At 33.1% G+C, this 27,728-nt stretch overlaps 2 protein-coding genes across 2 annotated transcripts; one reads left to right on the top strand and one right to left on the bottom strand.

Annotated features, from left to right (window-relative positions):
• Window positions 1–241: 241 nt before the first annotated feature.
• On the top strand, window positions 242–10,301 carry LOC136275519 (cytochrome P450 2B11-like). The gene is made up of 8 exons (XM_066084972.1): window positions 242–1,048; window positions 2,990–3,212; window positions 4,570–4,696; window positions 4,798–4,951; window positions 5,460–5,596; window positions 8,830–8,926; window positions 9,294–9,503; window positions 9,747–10,301. Exons 1-8 carry the CDS (start codon window positions 688–690, stop codon window positions 9,932–9,934), a joined length of 1,497 nt encoding a protein of 498 aa, XP_065941044.1. The 5' UTR covers window positions 242–687; the 3' UTR covers window positions 9,935–10,301.
• Window positions 10,302–13,580: 3,279 nt separating this feature from the next.
• On the bottom strand, window positions 13,581–18,417 carry LOC136275620 (RING finger protein 17-like). The gene is made up of 8 exons (XM_066085227.1): window positions 18,311–18,417; window positions 17,889–18,029; window positions 17,585–17,675; window positions 17,256–17,393; window positions 16,813–16,919; window positions 16,353–16,481; window positions 15,032–15,149; window positions 13,581–14,706 (listed from the first exon to the last, which is right to left on the bottom strand). The coding sequence occupies exons 2-8, from the start codon at window positions 17,931–17,933 to the stop codon at window positions 14,474–14,476; spliced, it is 861 nt and encodes a 286-aa protein (XP_065941299.1). The 5' UTR covers window positions 17,934–18,029; window positions 18,311–18,417; the 3' UTR covers window positions 13,581–14,473.
• Between the last annotated feature and the right edge of the window lie 9,311 nt (window positions 18,418–27,728).

The raw sequence follows: 27,728 nt of genomic DNA on the forward strand, positions 1-27,728 counted from the left end.
CAAGATTTGTCTGGCTTTTGAGCTTTGTCTACGCAATCGGTGTAAATTTCGCTTGAACCAGCATCATTTTTAATTTGTTTTGACGCAAGAAATAGATAATTAGTCCTACTGAAAGTCCAAGGTCTTGTTAAAATGGTTCTAAGGAAAAAAATTGGACAGTGATACAAAAATGAACAAAAAAATGGTTCAACTTATTAAGCATTATATCATAATAATGTCTTATGTGTCAAGTGTTAATTCTTGCGCTTGCGCGGGTATCACCCAGCAGAATTTAAATTAACAAATATGAATTTTGAGGTCGTCATCAAGTGCTACAAATCGGGTCCTAAAGAATCTTATACGACAGTATGAACACTAAGTATGAAATATGTAAAAAAGAAAAAAAAGAAAAAAGTCAATATTATTCAAATTAAACATGCACACTGCATACGCAACATGATATTGATTATTATAATGGAATTTAAAGATCGCTTTAATTTAAAAAAAAATGTTTTCTTCTTGATTAATAGTGACTAATAGGTGTACTCGGAACATGTGGATAAACAGGCTCTGACTAATGATTTACTCACACTTTGTAATTAAAATTGTACAAAGTACATGTATCCACTGAACTAAAATGCATCCGTTTTGTGGTTTTTTTTTGTGTGATGTTTTTTGACACTTAATTGTCTAGATAACACGGTTATCATGGAGGGACAAGCGGCTTTATTCTCGGATCTTTGGACTTTCCTCGGAGTTTCTTCAATTGCAGTATGCGTGTATGCTGCCGCACGTGCAATGTCGCGGAGACGGTACCGTCTACCCCCAGGGCCGTGGGCATGGCCAATCTTTGGCAATCTTCTGCAGCTCAAAGGAAAAAAGGGAATTTATTATGATATCATAATGTTTAGAAAAACATACGGCGATGTCTTTAGGTTGAAAATGGGGGTCCATGAAGTTGTGTTTGTGTTTGGATATAAATATGCTCATGAAATCTTAGTAAAAAACGGAGCTTTAACCACAAGACACCCGAACTGGATGTACATTCCAAATAAGATCTTCAAAGGGAAAGTTAAGTACAATAAATGATATCTATTTATCTTAAAATGACCTTTGACTCAATACATTATATAAATATATAGTGCCTGTTTAGGGGGTAAGAGTTGAAATAGACACCCCGAGAAAACTATTGTCAACCGAGTGAAGCAGAATTGACAATGGTTTTCGATGGGTGTCAATTTCAACTCTTACCCTCCTAAACAGGCACTATCTATTTTTATTATACTGAATGTCTCAATTTTAAAGAAAACTTTAGTACTTTTATATATGAATTACGTGAATTCTTTGGCGAACCGTACGCACATAGTAACAATTCGTTGTGTTACCCGTTGCTAAGTGTGTTGCTAACGCTGACGGTAATAGAACAGATTATAAACTGCGTCTAAACCAATCAGATTTCAGTATTTAACATGAAAGTATAATAAATACTGTTATTCAACATCTGTCCTTGTTCTAGTCTTGTTTTATACAATGACAGGAGATTGTTATAACTTTTTGAGGTTTTGATTTTGACAAATCAGTTGGATCCAGGGGCATAAAGGTACGTTTGTTAGCGGAAGTATCATGATACATTTGAATCGACATTACTTTTTATCCAAGAGCAATTTTACAAAACCACTGAAATTTTGAGAGATCCAATTTTGGAATCTGATTGATAATTACAGTAAAACACGTTTATAGCGAACACGCTTATAAAGATTTGACGCTTAGACCGAAATGATTTTCATTCCTAGTGACTTAATTACATATATATGTTGTAATCTTAATGAATGTAACGAATAACGCTTACAACGAAGCAAAATCGCCTGTCCCTTACACCTCGTTATAAGCGTGATTTACTGTATAAAATGGTAGTGGAGACGCCTTAAAGCGGAGGAAGGCATTTAAACTCGGTAACAAGCCAAACTATAAAAAAGTTTTAAAAGTTATAAAAGAGGCATTAACGTATTATGGCCTCGGCCTAATCGAGGCTTCATTTGAAAAGGGGGAGGGGGTCCTTCACTGCTCCCTGAAAAATAGGTATTAATAGCTTGTCGATCTGAACTTAATTTGACTGTTTTTATTAATCTAGGATAAAGGTAGTGATTATCTTGTCAAACAAGGAATAGGGAAGGAAATTTAAACAAGGAATAGGGAAGGAAATTACGAACATAATGAAAGTGTTTACTGCGATATCATTCCTTTACTGAATCTTTTTAACTTATATGGAAAACAATCAATGAGTTTGTATTGTATTGTATTTTTTGGTGGGGGAGGGGGATGGAGGGGTGTCGGATGGCTTAGGATTTTTTTCATTTGAGTGTTATCTCTTTCCTGTCTGTTTTATTCTTTTGAAATAAGGTGAATAATTATGCTTGAAAACAGGTCAATAAAACAAAAATTGTAAAAGTGAAATAATTTTATACGACTATTTTTTATACGCTCTTAGTTTTTATGTCCATTAATTATAATTTTTTTTAGATTAATACAGTGTGAAAAAAGTCTTTGACTGGAAAAGATTGTAATATCCATTAATTTATTGAATGTTGGATATGGTTATGTTGGCATACAGAGATTTCAATACAGTGCATACGTTTTAAAATTTTGTTCGGTAAACCACAATTCATAATTGAATCACTAATTCTGGTTACGATATGGAGCTTTTATTATCGGACTATCAATACCAGGTATCATATGGAAGAATGGTGATACAAGGAAGGCTTTGCAAAACGTTCTGATATCTCATGTTTTGATGTCTCTGCAACGCTATCTAGCGACAGAGTATGACGTATTCCATTCACATGTCAAAGACACATCGTCTGCCTACGATTTGGAATTTCTTATCAGACAGACTTCTTTCAGCTTTCTTTCTTTCTGGAATATACATATTAATTAAAATATTGGTCAATACACTATCAGGCGTCTGATTTTGTACATGGTATAGAGCGTTTATTGTGAACCTTTTCAATTTAAGGTATTTTATGGAGCAACGGTGATACATGGAAGGCTTTGCAAGACGTTCTGAAGTCGGCACAGGGAGATTCTCGTGTAGTTACATCTTTACAGCGCTATCTAGCGGCAGAGTATGACGTATTCCAGTCACATGTCAAAGACACGTCGTCTGCCTACGATCTGGAATTTCTTATCAGACAGACCTCTTTCAACTTTCTTTCTGCTTTCCTTTTGGGAAAAAGGTTAATTTTCATATCAAGACAAATAAAAAGAATCATATATCATTGATGTAAATTTAGAGTATTTTGACGAGTTTGCACATATGATCATTTTACATGCATTTAAAGTTAGTATATATATATATATATATATATATATATATATATATATATATGTATATATATATATATATATATATATATATATATATATATATATATATATAAAATATATATATATATATATATATATATATATATGTGTGTGTGTGTGTGTGTGTGTGTGTGTGTGTGTGTGTGTGTGTGTGTGTGTGTGTGTGTGTGTGTGTGTGTGTGTGTGTGTGTGTAAATTTAGCACAGAAATATCATTATTTCATTATTACACAACATTCATAAAGAAATTCAATCCAAAACTAATAAACAGGAAAGATTTGTCGGGAACTACATTTTTGTGCTGGTTTTCTATAGCAAAAATAATTATGAATTCATGCATTTATAAAAATTAAACTCTTTTTATATTTTTTATGCACGCAAACTTATAACTTGTGATATGCTTATGTATAGGCTCTGTTAAACATCTAGATTTCAATAGTGACTAATTCGACTGAGTGTCAGCGTAAAGCATTGCAGATATACAGAAAAAATCTGAATTTTTTAAAGGCAAAATTCGCTAATACGCATAACTATACAAATTGCATTGGATTTATAAAAAGTCTGATATTCAGATAGATTTTAGTTTTAGGTGCAAAAAATTATGCGGCTTTACATAACTGGTTTTTTTTAATCACCATATTCAATTTGATCTTTTTGCATAATTTACAATTTTTGATGTAAATATCCTGATTGGTTAGAAAAACTGGCGATGAATTTCAATGCAGGAAAAATTTCATGTTTACTGTAAAAAGGTCAAATTAAATGCGCCCTCACTCAAAGGGATGGGCATTGACCCCTCTTTTTCTCTGTATTTTTAATGCCTTATGGTCTACAGAAAAAAAAATGTTGATTCTTTCGGGACAATTAATTAAATAAGATAAGTACAAAGGACTGCAGTTTACAAATTCTTGTATGAAGAGCTGCATGCATTTTAAAATTAAATTGACATGAGATTTTATAGCACTTCCAAAAAACATTCAAAACTTTGTTGATAAGTCAAACACAAAGAATACTGTATTACTACATGCAATAAGACTTTTGTTTTGATTTTGAGAATCAGGCTGAACAAGTATTAGAAAATACTTTAATGGAGTAATAGATAGGAAAAAATATCAAAATGTAAGAAAAAAATTCAAAAACACTGTAAGCCAATGATTTTGATCATGTTAAGATAAAAAACGGAAACATACATGTATAATGAAAAATACATGCATTTTATTCAAATCAGACACGGTCACGACGATCCAGCTGGTATGAATGAAATCAGGAACAGATTGGCAGAATTGTTCGCTTTCACACAATCAGGCAATCCGGAAAACTATCTTCCATTTTTGGCCAATTTTGAGCGGGCAAAAGTTTGTAAAAGTTTTGAATTTATTAAAATTAGATTACTGTAATTTAATACCATGCTTTTATTAGAAACAAAATTGTGTTTATTATCGTCATTTAAATTTAGATTAACAGAGCTGCTGCTAATCACGAGATTTTATTCAATCGATTCCGAGAAATAATTCAGAAAAAGAGAGACAATCCCGAAGATCCGCCGACAGATTTCCTTCAGATTTATTTATCAAACTACGAACAGGAAGGATCGAAAAACGATATATCTGGTAAGTTAACGAATAAATGTGCATGGATTGATAGCGGACTTTTGATTGAATTAAAGGTTGTTGTAAAGAACATAATATATGACCCTCATAATAAATCACATCTTCCAATAGTCACAAAAAAGAGATGTCTGTATCCACCCATTTAGCAGAATGTTCAAGTCAATAATACCTCTTAATTAACCAAACCTTTAAAAACAACAGAAAAAAAATCAATTATGGTGCCAGTTCTATAACATCTTGTGTATGAAATTACAGTGAGTTGTAATTTCACCATGTGCCATGAAGATTTCGTTTAAGACCGATCCTTGATGGGATCCTCACTGGGATGTTAAACATTAACTCCAACTTTTATCACAAATAGATAAATACATATTGAAAGCAAACGCATTTCATTTTGACCAAATTTAAATTTTAGCAATCACTTCATGATTTTGTTAACTAGGATAATCATTATTTTGTTCAACAGTTGTGTGTAGTTTGCAGTTCAGTAAACTTTGTGTACTTTCAGAAGCCGACCTCCTACAGACTTTGATTGACATGTTTACAGCGGGAGAAGTTAATCTTTTTATGAGCACAAAATGGATACTGATGGCGCTAGTGAAGTACCCGGAAGTTCAGTCCAAATGTAGATCGGAAATGCGCCAGGTTTGTCAAGAGGAATTATCGTCTTATGTACTCATTTGAACGAATAAAGAAATTTGCTTTTTTTTTTGGTAAGTACATCACTGTACAAATAATTTATATGCATGAACATCCATTTAACATCCGGATCAGTCATATTATTTTTTTAAAACCACTTTTTTAAACCATGTAAGTATTTATATTTACATTCTACTGTGTTTTTCATTAAATTATGTGATCTTTAAATAAAAATGCCTCTAAATGTAGCGACCTAATCACTGCGTATGAATTTACATGTAATTTACATAAGTAGTTCCCAAACATTGATTTCTATATTATCGGTTAAAAAATATATTTCATACATGTTGTAAAAACCCATTTTTAACAATTATTCAACAATAAAGTTAAGAAGGTTGGCACCTGAAATAATAGAAATGTCAATCATCCGAAAACCTCTTGGATATAAAGATGGGGATCTAAAATGTTCATTTGTTTTTATTTGTGACCCATGTCACATGCCATTTTTTTTTTTAGAAATGATAATTTTCCTGAAATTTTTGCTAAAATTTGACGTGAAAATTGATAATTTGAAGAAATCAAACAAATATTTATAGTTTGAACTATTATATAGTTATGATTTTAATACAATATGAAGTTGAACACAAGAAGTGACTATAAAAGTAAAATCTAAGTCAAAGTTTTAAAATTCTTGCTTTACTGGTGGCTTCAAAGGCCAGTACATAATGAATACAACAACAAATGTTACACAATTTGGAGTAATCAAATTATAACGCAAATAAAAAAAATTATAGTAATGTCATCTTTCCAAAACTTTGCATACAAATAGACATACATTTAATGTCTCATTTAAAAGTAATACAAGTAGGGGTCACATATAAAAAAAATTGAGGTATAGCATGAAATAAGCTAATTTTAGGCCAAAATTGGGGTTAAATTTTTCTTAACTTCTATGAAATATAAGCTAAATATGCCAAAATATATCGAATATTATTTAGATATGTTTTTAGAACGTCATGAATATATCGAAATACACAACCTATCTAGAAGTTCAGTCTGCGGTGAAAATTAGGAAGGCTAGCTAAAGTAACAGTATTAAAACAAGAAAGGTATGAAAATTGTTCATTTTCTTCTTGAAAACCTTTAACTGAAGGCAGGTATTGACACAACGACGTCAAAAATAATCATTTAATGCTTATATTTACATTCCCTTACTGATGAAATCAATTATTTACTGAAATAAATCGATACAAATTGCAGATCACGGAGGGAGTAAATACGTAACAGCAAGAACAGCTGTTTTAAACTGGTTGTCACACTCGACTGTTGAGTTGAGATCGATGAGGATGAAAATATAATCCATGAAAAATAACTCTTGAAATTTTGCTTTTAACAATAAAATCAACATTTTTGTTAAATAATTGTAAAACATGGTGCTTTGACAACATGTATGAAATATATTTTTAACAGATAACATAGAAATCACTGTTTGGGAACTACTTATGTAAATTACATGTTAATTCATACGCAGTGATTAGTTAGGCATTTAATCATCAACAAATTTAATGGAAAAACACAGTAGAATGTAAATATGATGATTTAACTACCCTCGAAGTACAATATTCAACGAGCGTACTTCTTGGGTAGCTAAATCATCGAACTGACCCTAAAAAACAGCAATAATTGTATAATATTCACCTGCACGTGACCTAGGAGGTCCATATAACTTTTGATTTTCTCTACATTGGACTAAAAATAGATCGTCCTATGAAACATCGCGTTTCTCAATTTGAACTAGTCCTCTGCAGTTATAAAATGTATACATGTTATGAACAAACCGATAGATACAATACCTATATTGTCAATTGCTAAGAAACAAAATCCAACATTTTCGGAAACTGTATATACTAGAATTTCCCTCTAGGCCACACCAATCTAATTTCTTGTTCGTTGGACCCCGCGCGCTCGTATCTAAATAAAACTATACAAATAATGTTACCAATAATTTCCCGCATCCAGGAAATTCTGCGCTGTTTCTGTTCTATTTCCGCTTTTTTAAAAATACTATTTTAAAAAGTTTTAATTTATAAATCAGAAACAAGTAGAAAAAAATATATTTTATTAATTTACCGCCTAAAAATTTTGCCCACGAAAAAAATAAATTCTATTATCTAATCACTCGCCCGCTCGTGCTATTTTTGCATTTGATGTTCGACGAAGAAGAAATATTGGTGCGGCCTTAAACCCTGATTTAAAACAGTTTGGATTGAATAAATCAATGCACAAATCCGGATAAATCATCTAGCATAGTATAAGGCGCAATTGTCAAAAGGAGGTGAGCTCGACTACGATGGGTCTTAAATCTTTTCAGATAATAACTTTTATTTATTTGTAGTACATGGATTTATCTTATTATTTAAAGAAACGTCGTCTATAGAGTACTGCGACAAACTGCACTGCAACTGAAATTTAACGAATAAAATGAAGAGAATGTTTCGGGCTGATAGTTCTTAAGAACCACTCTCTTTAATTATTTTATTTAAAGTAGAACGAATTTTCAATTTTTTTTATAACAAGTGTCCCTTATTATTGTTAGAAACTGTTCCCACATCTTTATTTTGTGAAAATAAAACAGAATTAATTTTGATTGATTAATTTGTTACCGCTTGAAATATTCCCACATTTTACATATATGTAATTTACCCAGCACTTGCAGAATAAATTAATCCAAGTGTATTTGTATCCCCATGGTTATGTAATATTAAGAGATATGTAAAGATAAGTTGAATTTTTTTTATTTAAGTAATCTTTCCATGGGTCTGAAATCTTTATATTAGAAGAAATAGAATTGAGGTTTTGATCACAATCTTACTATTATACACGTCATCCTGTTGTACAACCAGAACAAAATGAAATTTTATATTCAAATAAATTCAAATAGTCGTGGCCTTTTCAGGTTTTATTATTCTCCTTTGGAAAAAGAGCTTTGTATAAGGTTGTGGGAATTTTTTTTATTTAAAATATTTCATAATTTTTTACTAAATAAAAGTTTATTGATAAAATATCGTATTAAAATTTTTAATGTAGATTTTATGGGTAATTTGTTGACCACATTCCCTCCTTGACACAAATGAGTGACCCTGATGTAATTTTGAAAGTATATGTCATTATTTGCAGATGACCAAATATTTAACTTTAACACGTACGTTGATTTAGAGGGTTTGTTTCTGTGATGACAGGTGATTGGCCAAGGTCAGAGAGTACAATCCCAGGATAGGTCAAGGACGCCTTACACCGTGGCAACCATCAAAGAAATTCAAAGATTGTATTCACCGGGTATGGAGATATATTATTTCCTTTTTTTTTAAATAGACCCCCCAGAGCCTATAATTTACAAATCCCTGTACATGTAATTTATATGACAATCATTAGTTTATTATTGTAAAATCTGTGTCTCGCATTAATGTTTTGACGCATTTTAGAAACAGGAATTGGGTACCGCTATTCAAATATCGTGCAAAATTATGTGTTGGTAAAAAATTACATACAGGGGTAAATATAGACCCCTACTATCCATATTTACTGTTGATATTGAATTTTCAAGGTTAAAAGTTTTGCGTGTTTTGTGTACGGTTTCTGTAGACTACTAATCAGAATGCTCTTTGATGGTATTCATTGTGTTAATACTGATGTTTGACTTCAGTGCCCTTCACGGTTTTCCACTGTCCGATACAGGACATCCAGGTTGGGGGATACGATATCCCAAAGGACACGTTCATGATGATCGATTGCAAATCTACGTGCCGGGACAGACAAGTCTGGAAAGATCCGGATATCTTTAATCCAGACCGCTTTCTTGGGATCGATTTGGAGGGGCAACTTCCAGAGAGGTGCTTCAGTCCTTATGGAGCAGGTGCACTTTAAATTTTATTGTAATAAATTGAAAATATTGGCATATATTTCAGTTTTATAAGAATTTTATCCGACTTTGAAAATATAAAGCAACTGTTGGCCCCGAAACAAACCCTGAGTCTCTATGCATTTCAATAACGCAAAGTGGTCGATGGTTTCTAATGAGGAAAACGTTTTATAAGAAATCTTCATTTGTATCAATAGTTTTCAAATGTTTTGTGATGAATATTTTTATGCAATTTAGGGCCACGATACTGCATAGGAAAATACGTAGCAGACATGTTTATGTACTCTCTTGTGGCCAATATACTACAGAACTTCAAGATTACAACCAGACACCCAGAGCAACCGTTGTCTTTTGAAGATGTATACTGCTTGTTCGGTCTCCAACCACTGCACTTTTCAGAAGTTACGTTGGTGCCCCTGGAATGAATGTAGACTATGCCACATAGATATCTTATGTATTGAGGACTACTAAAAATAGAACAATGCCTGATTGTATTAATGTATCATATAAAGGATAAACCATTTGACCAATCCGAACCATCATATTCTACTTGGTTTTCATGTACATATTAAAAACATAGGTAATCATAAATTACTAAGCTCACCGAGACGGAGCATCACCCTTATGAGACATCACCTTCATAAGACCACCTTTATCATTTTATATGAAAATCATACTTTATGATCTTGGATATTCATGGATTCTGTTTTGACAAAATATCGTATATCATCTGATAAATTTTTTGATAATCATATGTTCATATGTTAATCAATACAATGATATAAAATTAAATATTGCATCATCTCATATTTATAATATATATCATATAATACAATTAAATACCGTAATAAACAATAATGAGATATGATATTGTAACATATGATATAACATTGCATTGTGTTATACCTTATTGTATTTGATCCCATAATACAATATCGTAAAATATAATACAATATAGTATCATATTACAATATCATATTACATAATACATCATAACATTGTAACATGATATTTTATTGTATAATATAGTATGATATTGTATTGTATGACACTGAAACATATTTGATACATAATATGATATAATATCATAAAATACAATATAATTTGATTCCAACATTGTATCTTATCAAATGATACAATACTATGTGATAAAGTAAAATATTATAAAATACATTATAATATTATATGTATCATATGACACAATAATAAATATTACAATATCATATAATACAATTTCATGTGATATGATAATATATCATATAAACCAATATCATATCATACGATATCGTATGATACAATATTATATAATATAACAATACCATATAATACAATTTCATATTATAAAATTCTATATTAAAGAAACCAATATCATATTATACAATATTGTATGATACAATATTATAGAATATACAATATTGTATGATACAATATAATATTTTGCAATATCTTATGTAATTGTATCATGTGATAAAATAATAAATTAAAAATACAATCTAATATAATACAATATTGTATCATAATATACAATACTATACATCACAATATCATATCATAAAATATAAAAAAAAGGATACAATATCATATCGTATCATATAACTTTTTATAATATAACATATGATATCATATTGTATCATATCAAACAATATTGTTTCATATCATACAATTCTATATCATAGGAATCATGTTATATCATTTATCAACAAACACATCTATCTATCGAGCAGGTTTGAGTGAGGTAGGAGATTTCTTTAGCATCCTTGATAATGGAGATCAGGCTCTGCATATGAAGCAACCTCTGCGTTTAATTTATAATAAAGTTAAATCAACTATGCAAGCTATCATGTATAAAACATGTGACCTGTTCCAAAAAACTAAACCTCATCCAGCATCAAATAAATGCATCATAAAAAAGTATTTTTTATGAAAATATCTCAACAGTTCTAACTTAACCTGCCTTAGCTTTATTATTGGTTGTTGATGCATTAATATTTTACAGGACTGCTGCAAATATGTTTACTCTCTTGGGTGTATGTTATCATTAATAAGCCAATATTAAGCAAGATGATATAAACCTTATTTTAATCCCAACCTATAAAACCAAGAACCAAAACAAGATTTCTGTTAATTCAATGTCCCAGTTTTGGCTTCTTCTTGTATTTCCACATCATCGAACCATTCTAGAAAACGGTACTTCAAAATACTTTACATGTATATCCCCTGAACACCCTTTGCAACAAAATACCTCATCAAAATTTCATATTTAAATCATAACAAACACTTTGTATTTTAGAATATACTCGGTATTTCAGACGCTATTTACTTCACAATAAATATCTTATCGAATATGTCCTCCAAAATAACCGTAAGTTTCGTTTGTACTTCCGAATATCTCTTCGAATACTCTGTACTTTAGAATATCCAATCGAACACCATGTAGTTCAGAATATACCCCGAACAACATTTGGCTACCCTTTTGCAATATTGTACTTCTCGGGTAGCTAAATCATCGTACTGAACTCAGAAACAGCAATAATTAATTATATTTCGATTGTTAATTAATCTTAATGTAACAAACACAATGTGGCATAAACACACAGTCGTTCACACCGCTTCAGCATCTTCTTCTTAAATTCCTGCCTTGAAGTCATCTAAACTTTTGACAGTAGCAGTGTGATCGGGAGACTGGTTTCACAGTTTAATGTTATAATGTAAAATTAATTGTAAAAGTATGAATTGCGAAGACAACTCGGAGTTCCTTCAGGTTGCCGAGCCTAGTGGGTGTGATATTTAGTCGATGTTATATCTACATGTCATCACATTGTGACCCGAGTTGTTATAACGTACACCATTAAGTCTCGGATCATTTGGCTTTTCTGCTCCTAGTCTTCTACTCGCCTACAACAAACAAACTGGAGTCTAATCGTCCATTTAAGGTGCAGTTGTTATTGATGGGATTCCGCTTCTTTTTTATCCGTATTACTTTACATAATTATAAATTGAATGACGTCTGTCAGTCTCTTTCTCTAATGTTGTAAAACTCTTGTAGAATGCTTTAGTCTAATGTCCTGCGGTAGAGCAGAATGTCGTCTGCGAATAGTGTGATGGTTTGTTATAAACTCACTTTGTTTTCTTCGTTAATGTAGGTACAGGCATAATAATAGGAAAGATTATCGAGCGAAGGCCTGGTCCTTCAGGAACTCCAGAGGTTACCGGTCCTGGTGAATGTTTGTCAAGAATCTCTGGATTCAAGTACAAATGAAACTATTCATCCAGTATTGCAGTGCACCTGTAATATCATAATGGAACATCTCTCGGGATCGTCGCTAAATAGAGAATTTCTTAAGAAGTATAGCATCTATTTACTCTCCGACGTCCAGTCTAACAACGGAGTCGTTCACTGTAAGAAATACATGGCTCTCATACGACTTACGTAACGAATCCCTTGAAATTTCCTCTTCGGAATACCCTGCACCTTGCAATATTCTATGTTGGCATCTGCAGATTTAAGTAATAAATTTTTACTCCATGAAGATGCTTTTGGTATCTCGGATTATTTTAAAACTCCCTGTGTCCCGGAGTCTATCTTTGAACACCTCAATATATTTCTGCATTGAAAAAAGCTTCAACCTTTGTAAAACCACCTCATAGTTTAAGTATCGGTCCCTCTGCCTATCCATTCCCAGCATTCACAGATGGTGACCGTTTACTGCTTGAAGTCTTGAATTAAATGTATTTTTACGTGCACATCTGCTAGATATTTTTTTTAGTTGGATGTACATGTAATAAGTATTTTGTTTACTTCATTAACAACTGATTAGCCAAGGCCCTGGTGATACATGTACTGAAGGTAAGTGAATTTAAAAAAAAAAGTATCACTCTCAGTTAGCTTGAGTTATACTGTATAGAGGGGGCATTACCAATGAATTCACTGACCAATTAATGTTATCTTTCCCTAGAATCTTCAACAACTTGGGACTTTTAATGACCCTCCTTTGTAAACACACCTATAGTGTTTTTCAAACATACATGTACACAATATAACTTACAATGGAACAACTAGGAAACCAGTCATTTAATTTCCAACAAAGGTTGCATTTATTCAACAATCAATAACACAATGTTTCCTATCCCACTAAGGTTAATAAAGTGCAAAATAACGGTCAAGAATGTCAACGGTAAATTACAGCATATTTCTACCACCGTGTATAAATGAACAACTTATTGAACACGTATACACTAGTACTGTACCGTTTAGGCAAAATTTCAAATCTTTCATCAATTCATGCTTGTCAGGTATGACGCTCAAATTTATCACACAAAAATAAAGCAAATGTCAAATATATAAGCTATATAAATTAGTTTATCCAGTTATACATTTTGAAAAAAAGAATATATCATATGGATTAATATTTCTGCACATAAATTTTGGGACAATTTCTGACATGAATTGAGAGGTAGGAAGTTACAAGAAAGCTTTGTTTGTAGCCATATTACAGGAAACAATGAAAAAATAAAATGGTGCTTTTGAAGCAGCCTCTTTAAGATAAACATGAAGTATTGATACGAGGAGCTTAAAAAAAAGATGATTAAAAAATAAAATAAAAGAAGCCCTATGTACAGATCAGTAATCTAAATCCAACAAAAAAATCTGTCAGATTAAAATACCTGGTACTGTTTGTATTGATACGCCTTTATATCAAGACACTTCATGTAATGATAGCACTGTTAGCATATAGTGTATCATAAGAGGCATATACAGTAACACCAGCAATAAAATACACACACAGGCCAGTAAACAGAGAAGCATTTTGGATAATTTGCCAAAAGATCCAATTTCATGTTTATTACACATGCCCACATGCTGCATGAAGCCTATGAAAGTGTCATTTAAAGTAACTGAAATACAGATTCAATCAGTTTTATGAGAAACAGATTCATTATCATCATAAGATTTTAACAATCTCTCAAGATAAAGGTCTAATTTTTTCCGCAACTCCCATCTCCAAGAGTTCGTCATCCAGACAGATGTCTTGATCTTGCTGACTGGTATCCACCAATCGCATTAAAGTGACCTCTTGACCCATGACATCCTCTGTCCCACAGCTCAAGGCCACCAGGCTTTTATTGTGAGCCATCTGGAGGAACTTGTACTTGGCTGCCTCGCTCCATACCTTACTCTCCTTAGTTGGTTTAATACCTGAAGAAAAAATTGTATATGCTTATATTATTACAGGATATTTAGGATTGGAAGTTCACAATGTTAACTTGTATCTTTATTTCTTATAATCCAAAAGCTGTAGAATTCCGTAAATATTGAAACTAAACACTGAGCCAATCAGATTGAAATCAGCATTGTGTGTATTTTACCAGCAGATGTTGCTAAACATGTGGACTTTTCATAGCGACATCATATAAGCATGTACATGTATGTGGGAGAAAATCAAAGAAATAGGATGTATACAGTAAACAGCTTTTAACATACACCATGAGGTGAAATACTTATTTGTGAAATAATGACTTACTAAATAGTTTCCCTTTGAATGCTAGTTGTGGGAGTTGAGCAAAGCAGTAAGGCAGCAGTCTGATGTCTTCTATACTCATCACAATAAACTCTCCAAAGTCCACCATGTATACCGCAGCCTAGAAAATCAAATCAATGAGTAATAATTGAAATATATTAAATAGCAAGAAATACACATGTATCTGTGGCACAAAAATATTGTGTTTCGAAATGAATAACCTGGTTATTTTGCATTATATTTAAAGATTAAATTTCTAAGCAATCTTATCTTAGACTAACATTTGTAACTGAAGGAACAAGCATAGAAAATTGGCATAAAATTATTTTGCCCAATGACAAATATATACAGTAAATGCATAATGTTCAAAGACAGTTGTGTTTAAAGCAAGATAACTCTGTTTATCTTTTCTTCATCCCTTTCATTGAAAATTAAAAAGAGTGTGGCAAAACGAAGTGGGCAATATAATTTTATATTCAGAAATAAAAATTCCAACCCTGAAATAATTCTATACAGTAAGAAAAGTCTAATATCAACCACATTTACAAAAGACAGAAAATAATGACTAGAGGGATTGATGCTGCGCAGGTATGAAATTTACTAACCAGGTATCATCCCCTACCCAGTCACTACTATTACTTATTGGGTTAGTTACTGATTCACTACAGAAATATATTGGGTTGATCAATCTTATAATGGCGAGGCGAAGCCGAGCCGTCTATGAGATTGATCAACCCAATATATTCCGCTTTCTGCACTTGAGATCCCCCTTTGAAGTCAGACATGAGACAGGTGCATCGGAAATTGTTAAACAAACATTGACCACGCGCCGAGTCAACAGGTGGCTGGTTACGTAATGGTGAATACACTGGCGATGGTCAGAGTGGGTGATTATTTTAATGCATGGGAATAAGATATTTCTGTCAAAGTAAGTTTAATTTGCATAACACGCGATATCGGGAATTGTTTACAATGCAAGCGACTTTGTAGATGTTGTCGGTATTTGAAAATATGATGCAGAAGTATAAAGAGTTATTGTTTAAATGTTAATCATTAATAATAATTGGTAGCAATATCGGGGACTCGTGGCATCATACACTGATAATGTTACTGCAGTTCTATACACCATTTTGAAGCGATAAGTTCGACGTGTCGTAGGATTTTGTTAAAATTTTGGCTAAAAATGAGCAATTCGACGAGTCGTCCGCATCGACGAGTCGTCGGGAAAATACGGTAAATACTTTCAAATCTAGAGTAAACATGTATTGATTAAAACAATATGTGTTTAATGTGAAAAAAAAATGTTTAAAAAAAGTTTGTCCACCTTTAGTGGTTCCTTCTTGATGACCCTGACTCGGTGGTAGAGCTCATCCACATAGGCCACACACACCTGTCCTTCCGCAATCTCCACATCCTCCTCTGAAAACTTTTTCTCCAGCTCTTCTAGTTTGTCCTTCAAACACAAGGTCATCGATTGATTTTGATATTGTTCAGTATTCAATTTTTAGTTGTAAAGTATCATTAATAGTGGAAAACATGTATATCCACATTTACAGTATTCTTTAGCATATTCTTGTTCTTTAAAACAATATTCTTTGGATATAAATGATCAATAAGTATACAACAATGATGAAAGGATAAACAAGTGCCACTCTTTCACATGTTCATAAAACCAGCATGTTAAGTGCTGAAATACCTATTGTACTGAGAAGTTTTAATAGTATGAAAACAGAATGATGTGCAAATAGTAAATGAAATTTTTCCGATATATTTGATGTACATACTGAATACTTCTCTCCAACCAGACGAATCATGACCGAGTTGGTACTAGAGTTAATGAAGGAGACGTAGATATTCCACTGGTTGGTGTCTGTCGGTAACTCCAGCTCCTCTGAAACATCACACAAAATAACTCATCAGGACAACATCCAGCACTTCTTACTTACAAAGTGCTGTTTAGGATAATTAATGTTATCATGTTTTCAACAAGACATGAGAGATGTATCACACAATATGCCAAAACATAAACTTTTATGTGATCATTTTTTTGGTCAATCACTGCTTTTTTCTAATCAAATACATGTATATTGGTTACGCTGCATAAAGCTAAAGTGGAAGTAATGATGGATTTATTTTTGTGGCATTCCACAAAAATTGTCCCCCATTATTTCAAATAATTCCAGAATATTTGTTGTAGTGATATCTGAGAGGAAGGTATATACTGTACCAGGTTCGTCGTCACTGGTGACAACATCTTGTTCTTCGTCCGTAAGCTTCCTGAGGATACCCTCAGCGACCAGCTTGTCGTTGATGCTGGTGGAGGGGTCAGAGGTCAAAAACAGGTCTACAATGTGTGTGCCATCAGCTGAAAAGGAACAAGTAAATCCACAAGTCAGTCTCAGAAGCGACAACAAAATTCTACATGTACAATTAATTCACTGACAGATGTTGCAAAAGTTTCGTCCAATGACTTGCCACACAATACTGTCTCTGTTGAGCAATAAATACATGTATAAGGAAAAACCCAAAACTTGTATTATACATCTAGGGACTAACGTGAGATATCTCTTGTTATGGCAATCAGCTCTTGATCTGTGACAATCTCGGCAAACCTCTCTTTAAATTCTTTCGACCATGTCTCTGCATCCTTCAAAGAATTAAAAAGGTTCTTTAAACATCACCCACAAGTATATACTTATGATAATAAAGACTTTGGGAAGACCCGAGACTATTTAATTGTACATGACTGTATACAGTATACAATATACCATAGTTCAAACCAGTGTCTTTACAAAATTAGAAAAATTATTCTTCAAGAACTTCATCGCCATCATCATCATCATCAACATCATCATCTAACCACTAGAGGAGCCACTCCGTGTAAATAACAATAGATGATCTGCATTGGGTACTGAGCCAGTTCCTCTGTAAGAAACCGTATGGAGTTCTGGGAGCAGGAACCACTGTTTCCTTAATCAATGAAAAGAACATCCACTGTTGTCTGTAAAGTTAAGATTACTTATATGTACAGGTAATTCAATTATAAATTCCATGCATAACATTCCATTACGACAGTTAGGCAAAACGACCCCCCCCCTTTTTCAAAGTTACCTCATCCCTTCTAATGAAAATGTATCATTTCCCCTTATGTACTGATAACATTTTGTTCTTGACTTACTCTTTTCTTACTGATGCAAACTTGTATTTTTAACCCATTCTTTGCTGAAAAAACTTGTTTTTTACTTACCTGATCCCTAATGACGACTTTTTCTCTTAACTTACCCCATCCCTACTTATGACTTCTGCCCTGCTCCATAGTTTCTCTGTCTCTGTGATGTAGAGAGCAGGTACAAACCGTCCTGGCTGCAAGTCTTCTAAATCAGGCACAGACCCTGTCAAAAGAACAACCAAAATACAGCTACAGGTAAAACAAAAAGCTCTATTACACCTGTACTGCTGAATTTTCAAATGAGGAATATTCTTACGCTCTCCACTGCATCTATTTGTTGGGTGATTTGAAATATGGCACTATCTTCATGTTTAACACAGACACTCCCATCCTCCCCCAGAAATGTCATATACACCGTCACTTTCTCCCTGTCTCAATATCTACGATGCTTCAGAAAGGCATTTTAAATAGGCGACCGAACTTTGAGTGTCATTTGTTGAGTTATAAGCGAGTTACCGAGTTCGCTATGTAAACAAACCGTTTGTTTACATTTTGAACGTTGAAGTAAAAATTTCAGTTTTAAACCTAAAACGAATGTGTTAAACGTTTGGAACTGTTTATCTATGCTTAAATTAATGGAAAAGATGGACAAATAATCTGGAAAAAGATTTTTTAATGGTATATTGAACCTATGTAAACAAAAACAGGGCACCAGCCTTGTTTACCTGACAAAGAATTGTGAGCCCTGGTTTTTGCTTATGACTCCACGAATGACTCTCAAATTTTATTTGATCATCCGAAATGCATTTCTAAAGCATTGTAAATAATAAAAACATAAAAATAGAATTTGATCAAAATCGTGACCATGCCCCTTTAATAGGCAGTAACTCCAATAAAGTTTCAACGTAATGTTTTGACTGACCTTTGTCCAATCAGATTGTAGTAGGGCGGAGTTTAGACATTGCCGCTCGCGACTTGAATGGCAGAGAGAGAGAGAGAGAGAGAGAGAGAGAGACAGAGAGACAGACAGACAGAGAGACAGACAGACAGAGACAGACAGAGATACAGAGAGAGAAAGAGAGTTAATGGGGGTGATGCAGATAAAGAAATCACCATCATTCATAAAATGGCAAATATATTAAGGTCTTTAAATTACATGTATATCCTGTATTGGTGTTATTTAAAGCGTTTTAAGTATAGATCGTATACTTTCTTTTGCCGCCGACGGCATGCGCGCAGTGTCTACAAATAGGAATGACGTAAAAAACCGAAACGAAATTGCATACAGGCAATAAATATTTTGAAATGCGAATGAATGATCATTTATATGAATTGAGATATGATGAAACGGAAAGGTAACCCAGGCGCAAGCTTAGTGGAAAAATTAAATAGTGGCGAATCTTAAAGGTAAATGATTCCCACTGAGTAACCCTGAAGAAAGTTTTATAGATCGATTTCACGTATTATTCAACGTGCCTCCAGCAAAATTACGACCTATGCTATATTCGGGGAAGATTTTGGCATACGTTGATTAGAATACAGTGCTATGTTTTACATTAATTCATCTTATTTTCTATATATATATAGACATCGTTGTCCCCGGTGAAAATGTTTTTAAGCATAAAACATAAATTTAAAGGATATACTAGACCTTGATTTGTCACTTCATAACTATTGATTGATATTTTGCTCGATCATCTTTGTCATTTCTAATTTACGCACACACACTCTCTCTCTTTCTCTAAAAGCATATTTTAATAATTATGTTCAAATTAATTATTTTAATAATTAATTATTATAAACAATGTATTTTAATTAAATTTTAAACATGAATTTTTCACCCATCTATAGGTGCAATTATAATTGCATTGTGACATCACATTTTATTTACACCCGGCTTCAGCAGGTGGTACGAAAATTTACACCCGGCTTGTTAACCAATCTGTCGGGTTATAAGTGACATAGGAAATAAAAATCTATATTCCTATTCCGATAAATTAGCTGCAGATCTGTAGCTCTCTGGCTGAAAAAAATCGGATGGACAAACCATAAAGGAGTTAAATACAAATACCGATACATGTACTCCCCCAATTGTATTGTTACGGTAAAACGAACAGGAAATACAACTTTAAACATTTGAACCGTGTCAATTTCAGAAAGCACGAGAGATCCCCGAATATGGTATCATTTGCATAATTTTCTTAGCTCACCTGAGTTAACGGCTGAGGTAAAAAAAATTATTAGAATGTCCGCCCTCTGCAGTTATTGTCCTTGCTTCCCCCAGCTTTTTTAAACCACTGCAGTACCTTCAACCGGCAAAGCTATTGTAGAAAAGAGGATATATCTTTATTAGGGATATTGCATTTGGCTGTTTTTACCATCAATTTTCAAACTAAATTGTAGTGATGCTCAAATGATTTGTGGTTTTTTTTTCACAAAGCCTACCGTTCATGTACGTGTACACACTTTTCGAAAGTTCCCAAATGTTTGCACTACAGAAAACCCGCATGGATCAAGTTTAATCAAGTATACATCGTTATTTATTCATAACTTACATTTTGCTTTAGTGACCTTCACGGTATTCCATTATCCGGAACAGGACATCCAGGTTGGGGGATACGATGTCCCAAAGGACACGTTAATGATGATCGAATGCAAAGCTCCGTGCCGGGACAAACAGTTTTGGAAGGATCCCGAAGTCTTCAATCCGGACCGCTTTCTGAAAATCGATGGAGAGGGGCAACTACCAGAAGGTTGCTTTATTCCTTACGGAGAAGGTAAATACTCGGTTTCGATGCGATAAACTACACATGTGCAATATATTGGTTTTTGTAGAGTCTTTCCTCACCACAAAGAAGTAGAATTAATTGCCATCGTCATCAGAAACACAAAACCAGTCTTTAATTTAATAGTACATGGATGATTGGCCTTGAGTTCCCGACAGAAAAAAGTGAAACAAATGGATTTTGTCTCGATTTATTTATTTGTATTCATTCCATTTTCTTTATTTTTAACTTTAGGGCCACGATACTGCATAGGAAAATACGTAGCAGACATGTTTATGTACTTTCTTGTGGCAAATATAATACAGAACTTCAAGATTACAACCAAACACCCAGAGCAACCATTGTCTTTTGAAAACGCATTCAGTTTCTTTGGCCTCCGACCACTACACTTTCCAGAAATAAAGTTAGAACCTTTGGAATGAAGCTTAATCAAGACACGCAAATACGCCATATGATTTTGATATAGATATACCAGAATGTGACGTTGTGACCAAGCCGCAGCTATGAACTTTCGATGTTTTTTTTACGGAACGCCATTGCTGCCTTATGTGGCTATTTCATGTAAAGATGGTGCTTTATTATATGAAAATGGTGCTTTTTTATATGGAGATGGTGCTTTATTATATGAAGATGGTACTTTATTATGTGAAGAAGGCAGCTATGGCGTTTCATACTTTTTATTTGTGTATATGTGTGTTCAGTTGCTCGGAGGCTGTTTCGGTGCTTTACACTAAAAATGTTATCAGTTGCAATATATGTCCCTTAAGCTATTGTTATCAATCAATACCAAGTGAATACCAAGTGAATACCAAATCACCATTGATATTGTCATGTTCAAAGATTCATAGGCGTCGAAACTGAGGGGGGGGGGGGCCTTAGCCCCCCACTTTTTTTGCAAAGTTAGACCTAACCATTAGGTACATAGAGGGTTCAGCCCCCCCCCCCCCCACACACACACACTTTTTCTCGCAGCAAAGATAATTGTTCCTAAATTTACCTATAAAAGATGGAAATATTGAGCAATTGGAGTCATCGGTAAACTAAGCCCCCCCCCCCCCCCCCGGAATAGGAATTTCATGATTTGTAAAAAATATTCTGGTAGGTAAGAATTTTTTTTGGGTAACTATAGGTAAACTCCCCCCCCCCCCCCCACACACACACACACACACACGCACACACACGGATTAGGATTTTCATGATTTTGGGAATTATGTTTGGTTTTTTTTTGTGTTTGTCAAGATTTCTGAGGAATAGTCTAGCCCCCCCCCCCCCCACTTTCAATTTGCTTCTGACGCCACTGAGATTGCATTAGTTTCAACCTTCTTTCAAAAAGTAAAAAACATATAGAACCAACTGATCTCTTCGTTCATTGAGAAGAATTTTGATTTTGATGAAATAAAATATAACCAAGGTCCACGTAAATACGTTCCCTTTAAGATAAGGCACACAAACTTGGTTTGTTGCTACGCCATTCCATGTGTTCCATGTCATGTGTTTAGAGGTTTATCAAGGCCAGTAAATAAACAAATTAACATGTTTCTGTCCACATACTAGTAGTACATACTTTTTAAAAAATTTGAAAGTAAAAATAAGAGCATTTCAAGTTTTCTGTTCGAATTTGCCTTTGTATTATATACTGGTATCAATTCGTGTACTCTGAAGTTTAGATTAGACCAACACAAACTATTTGAAAACTTGATATGCAAGCATTTTTATACTTCAGTAAGTATTTAAAAGAAATTTTCATTTATGAATACTTAAAAAAAAAGATTCTTCCTGGGTACTAATGGCACTTATCTTATGATGAAATTAAGTCAGATTAACCTTTTAAAGAATACAAACATTCTAATGAATGCAGAATGATTTATCCGAATTTTTACCAAGAATTTTTTTTAAAAGTGAATAATTTTAAAAAACTCCCCAAACTTTGAAATTATAAGGTACTTTTCCACACCTTAATTTAAAGTATTTTGATGTAATGTAACAATCCAAATTGTAATGTCTAATACATGTACATAGGAACGTTGCTATTGTTTAACAACATCAGCTATAATCATGTACTTTAACAAAATGATCTTCAAAAACTCTTATAATCTAACTAAGGAGTATGCATTGCAAGTGTAAACAATTTAAAGCAGTGATGTAAAAACTTCCAGGGGCCAGCCGATCACTGTCTAAGTATGCGGTGTCTGATTACGTGTAACTATATCATAATGTAGACTTTTGACTTAATGACCCGATTTAGCCAATGTTCTTTAAAAAAATTTGCATTATTCATATAATTGTGAACTTCCAATTTTATGATATGGTAGGATATATTCAGTCAGTCGAATTAGTTTTTGACTGTGAGAAGGCTTTACAGTAAGATACAATCTGATTTAATCTTTGATCCGCTCCGATAAAGTCAATGTCGCTACATAGTAAGTGACATGGAATTTGTCGGAGCGGATCAAAGACTGTAGCGACAATCGAATTTGTCGGAGCGGATCAAAGATCTGATTTTAATCAGATTGCAGTAAGATGTAAAACTTGGTTATCGACCACGGCTATTTTTTTTATCATTTAATTTCTATATTTATTTGGTTCTTCTTCTTTTATTGCAATTTAGTTAATCTTATGTTTCTACCATAGATTTCATTTGAATTGCTTTCCAGAAACGAAGGTACTAAAACATAATTTTTTGTACATCGGTTTGTTATTAAATAAAATTTATTATTTTGTGTTCAACATGATTTAAGTGTAATACATTTATTTTATTACAAGGGAATAATGATATTAGATAAATATGAAATATGTATTTATATCATTCTGATGGGAAATAAATATATGCAGCTTAAAACGAGTAAACATACATTTGTATTTTTTATTCATTCTTTATTTGAAGTTTTACTATTTCCTAGCAGACATTTAGACAATTATTAGAGAACCGTGTTACGTATACTTCCCAAGGTTTTTACCTATACATGGACATACATTTTATATGGTATCATTTTAAAAAAACATATTACTATAGTTTTATCTATTAGCTGTCACAAGTGTCTTTTTAATGAATAGTGACTAATAGGTGAATAAAGGACTTAGTATATGTGAATAAACAGGCTCTGACAAATTGTTTACTCATATACATGTATCTTAAGCAGGTTATATAATGTGATACTAAATGGGTTCGTTAAATAAGCCCACTTAAACAGGAAGTCCTTGAAATTGAAATTAAAAGCACTTGCATCCCTTAAAAAGTTATAATTGAAATACTTCCTCAATAGATGTTTTCATTCACAAACCTAAACCTCTCACAAGTGGTACCTTAGGGTTGATTCTTTAAAAACAACACATTTCAAAAATTGTCCTATCTAGAACCATTTTAACAAGGCCTTGGACTTTCGGTAGGATGTAACTATCTATTCCTTGCGTCAAAACAACGTTAACATGACGCTGGTTTCAAGCGAAATATACATCGATTGCGTAGTTCTAGCTAAAAAGCCAGAAAAATCTTGTTGATTTTAAAGAGCGAAGACTGAGTGGCCAGCAATGAAATAGACAGGCCTACGGCACATTGCCGATTGACACACCTACCCAAATTCAAGCTCTTGTTCAAATGGTTCTAAATCAAAACTCAAAGGACCCCAACATTTTTTGCCACGTTACACATAACTATCTGACACGTAGCAACGAGGGGCCAGTCCGGATTAAGAATTTCATAATTTTGAAAGTTGCCCCCCCCCCCCCCCCCCCCCCCCCATGGATTTGGAATTTCATTATTGTGGAAAGTTTCCATTTTTTTTTTGCTTGATAAAATTGCTGATGATAAGCCAACCCCCCTTTCAATTTGCCTCCGACGCCACTGCAAAAATATATCTTTTTCATCTATAACTCACTTTTGTAAAGGTTCTCTTTTCAGTGGGCGCAAGAACAGAAGCGACAAACAATTCGTGCAACCGATAAATTAGGATTTTGGTCCGTAAACTGTTGCTGAAATAATCGCGAAAAAATATTCGAACGAACGAACGATCGCGAACGTTGTCTTCCTGATGAAGAAACGCTTTTTTCCCAGTTGAATTCATCATTGTAAATATATTCTCCAAAGGATAAACGTATTTCCTGTAGAAATTTAATTCGGAAATGAAATGGTTTTTTTTTCTACTGGATTATAAAATCACGTTTGAATTTTGTTCCGATCCCTTCGAAACTCAAACTCGTGTAGGAAGTAATTTATTTCCGGTAGGTATTATAGGAAAATACTTCCCCTTTACGAGTTTTTAAAAAGATAAATATCTCCCTTGTCCTGTTAGCAGAGATACACTTATAACAAAGGTGATTATAGAATCTTTAGGCACATCTATCACATTACATATTGGAACTGGGGATCTTGCTTCCTATATGGGGGTCAAAAACCCCCATCTTCGTACTGGCGCATTAATATACCTTCATGTATTTAATACTAGTAATACACGGATGAATGATTGATAACAAGTAACATGGTGGAAGGATACCTTTGTTTCCTTGTTAAACGATTTCCTGAAACTCAATTTGTAGCATAAGAAAACACTGTTTTTTGCTTCCCTTTTGTCTCCCAAGTTGATTAAGTCATTTAGTGCGTGGGCAATAAAAACAAGATAGGGAGTGTCTTTATGCACAAGTATGTGTTACTAGCTTAATTTCTATTGTATTCCTCCTCTTGAAATATGCCCAGTTAGATCTATATTATATAATATTTAAGTATTGTAACAAGACTTTAATTAGTGCCTTTAATAAAGACAGGGGTTGAACCTGATTAATAAAAAATAAAAAATCTTTATCATCTGTTGATCAATCTGTATAAAACTGCAGTGTAACCATTCACCAAACAATAACGATAAATGTTTGGACAGTATGACTGAAAGATTAGACCTCGTGTCGTTTGGAGCTCCAATATACATATTTCTCTTTGTATATTGGAAGAATACAGTCAAAACATCTACTGTAAATTCTTTATATTACGCGAGTAATTAATTCCGCGATCTCGCGGTTTCGGATCAAATCACGAGAATATAAAATCGCGAACACGGAATTTCCATCATTATTTCTTATAGTTTTTAACTCTCAGAAAATAATAGCGAGATTTTAAAATCCGCGAAGAGTGCTTCTCGCGATTTTAAGCGGATACTGTGGTTTCATCAATATTCGTTGAATACCAATTTTCGTGGATTTCGTTGTTAAGTTGATCCACGAAATTAAATGTTCATTGAAGTTCAATTTCAACTAACATTTTGTATTGATTGGATCATTGGCCACGAAATTACGTATCCTTGAAATTGTGGTTTTCAGAAAATCCACGAAAATTGATACCCACGAACATTAATGAAACCACAGTATTAATTCCTCGCGGTTATTTAGGAATCTACAGTATTGAATACATGTATTCACAAGTCTTGCTCTCTACTTCAAATCTTTACTCACAAAAACGTGAGGGGTTTTTTTGTAATTAAAATTCAGAATGTTTCTTTTTATCAAAATTATCATTATTATTTATTATCGAAATACTGTGGAATCATTTGATTTTGTGGTGGCTCAATTTTCGTTGAATTCGTGGATACCTCTTATCAACGAATTAATATCCCCAACGAATAAATAAATTAGGGTTATATAGTCATATTTCCGTTTGTAGGTGGAAGAGAATACACGAAAATACGCCCCGGAAACCTGTAAAATTTAAGCAATCCACGAAAATTGCCTCCTACGAAGTTTAAATGATTCCACAACAGTATTATGAATTGGGTTATGATTAAATGTTTGCAAAATCTACAACAATTATAAAGGTACCAAACGAAATATATTTGTTTAATAGTGTCATTCGAGAAAAAAATTCACACGTTAGAACTTTCAACCAATATTGACTTTAAAGACCAGGACGCGTTTGACCTTTTTAGCGTAAGTTCATAATCATTCAATAAAAAAACCTCACAGTTGTAATTAATGTTCAATTGATGACTGTTTAATTTTAAATGTTAATGTTAACAATATATGAAGTAACTCTACGTGAAAACATAACTTAACGATTTGATATTTTCTCATAATTTAAAATTTCTGCAAGACTTCATAATATTTGTATTCGGATTTTTCAAAAGAAAATACATCATACATCCACTTATATACTAGTAGATGTTGAAATACTGGTAATAAAGGTGTATGATCAGAAACGTCATGAAATAGGTGGATTTTATTTTGTTACAGAACGATGCGATAGATTTTTTTAGACTTGGGCGACAGACCTGCAGCCACCTATTACCTTGAAATAAAGTTTTTCCTCATTCATCGTATTGAAATGATTTTTTTTGTTAAACTTGGTGAAAGCCTTTCAACTGCATCACACACGGTTCTGTCGTATCAATCAGTGAGTCGGACTTTTTTCCCTAGTTCCCCTGATTTGGAAAAAATCAAAAGCTAGCGCTATACCCAAGTAGTAAGAAAATGCCAATTTTGTGAAAATTAACGATCTGTGAAGCGGTCCATCTTTTTTATTTTAAATGTCAGTTTGAGGATTTACTTACTTTTCACAAATCTCGTCTGAACGCCTAGCAAATTAACTTTTACTTAAATGTATATAATTTTACTCATGTGTAAAATGCAAAATTTCGTCGTATAAAGTTTAAAATCTTAATTAATTGGGCAACTTTGACTAGGATTATATACATTATTTGTGTCTGTCCTTCCTTTCATCCTCTTGCTTAGTGAACCATACTATACAAACGACCTCTTGACAATCTTT

This window comes from Magallana gigas, chromosome 5, assembly GCF_963853765.1.
Source record: "Magallana gigas chromosome 5, xbMagGiga1.1, whole genome shotgun sequence".
NCBI lineage: Eukaryota > Metazoa > Mollusca > Bivalvia > Ostreida > Ostreidae > Magallana > Magallana gigas.

Excerpts from the sequence above, each read along its gene's own strand:
- LOC136275519 (XM_066084972.1), top strand. The coding sequence starts at position 688 with ATGGAGGGACAAGCGGCTTTATTCTCGGATCTTTGGACTTTCCTCGGA. Across the intron at positions 4,697-4,797 it reads CCAATTTTGAGCGGGCAAAA|ATTAACAGAGCTGCTGCTAA; the intron begins GTTTGTAAAAGT and ends ATTTAAATTTAG. Across the intron at positions 8,927-9,293 it reads TCAAAGATTGTATTCACCGG|TGCCCTTCACGGTTTTCCAC; the intron begins GTATGGAGATAT and ends GTTTGACTTCAG.
- LOC136275620 (XM_066085227.1), bottom strand. The coding sequence starts at position 17,933 with ATGCAGATCATCTATTGTTATTTACACGGAGTGGCTCCTCTAGTG. Across the intron at positions 17,676-17,888 it reads ACGGAGTGGCTCCTCTAGTG|GATGCAGAGACATGGTCGAA; the intron begins GTTAGATGATGA and ends AATTCTTTGAAG. Across the intron at positions 15,150-16,352 it reads TCAAGAAGGAACCACTAAAG|GCTGCGGTATACATGGTGGA; the intron begins GTGGACAAACTT and ends TTGATTTTCTAG.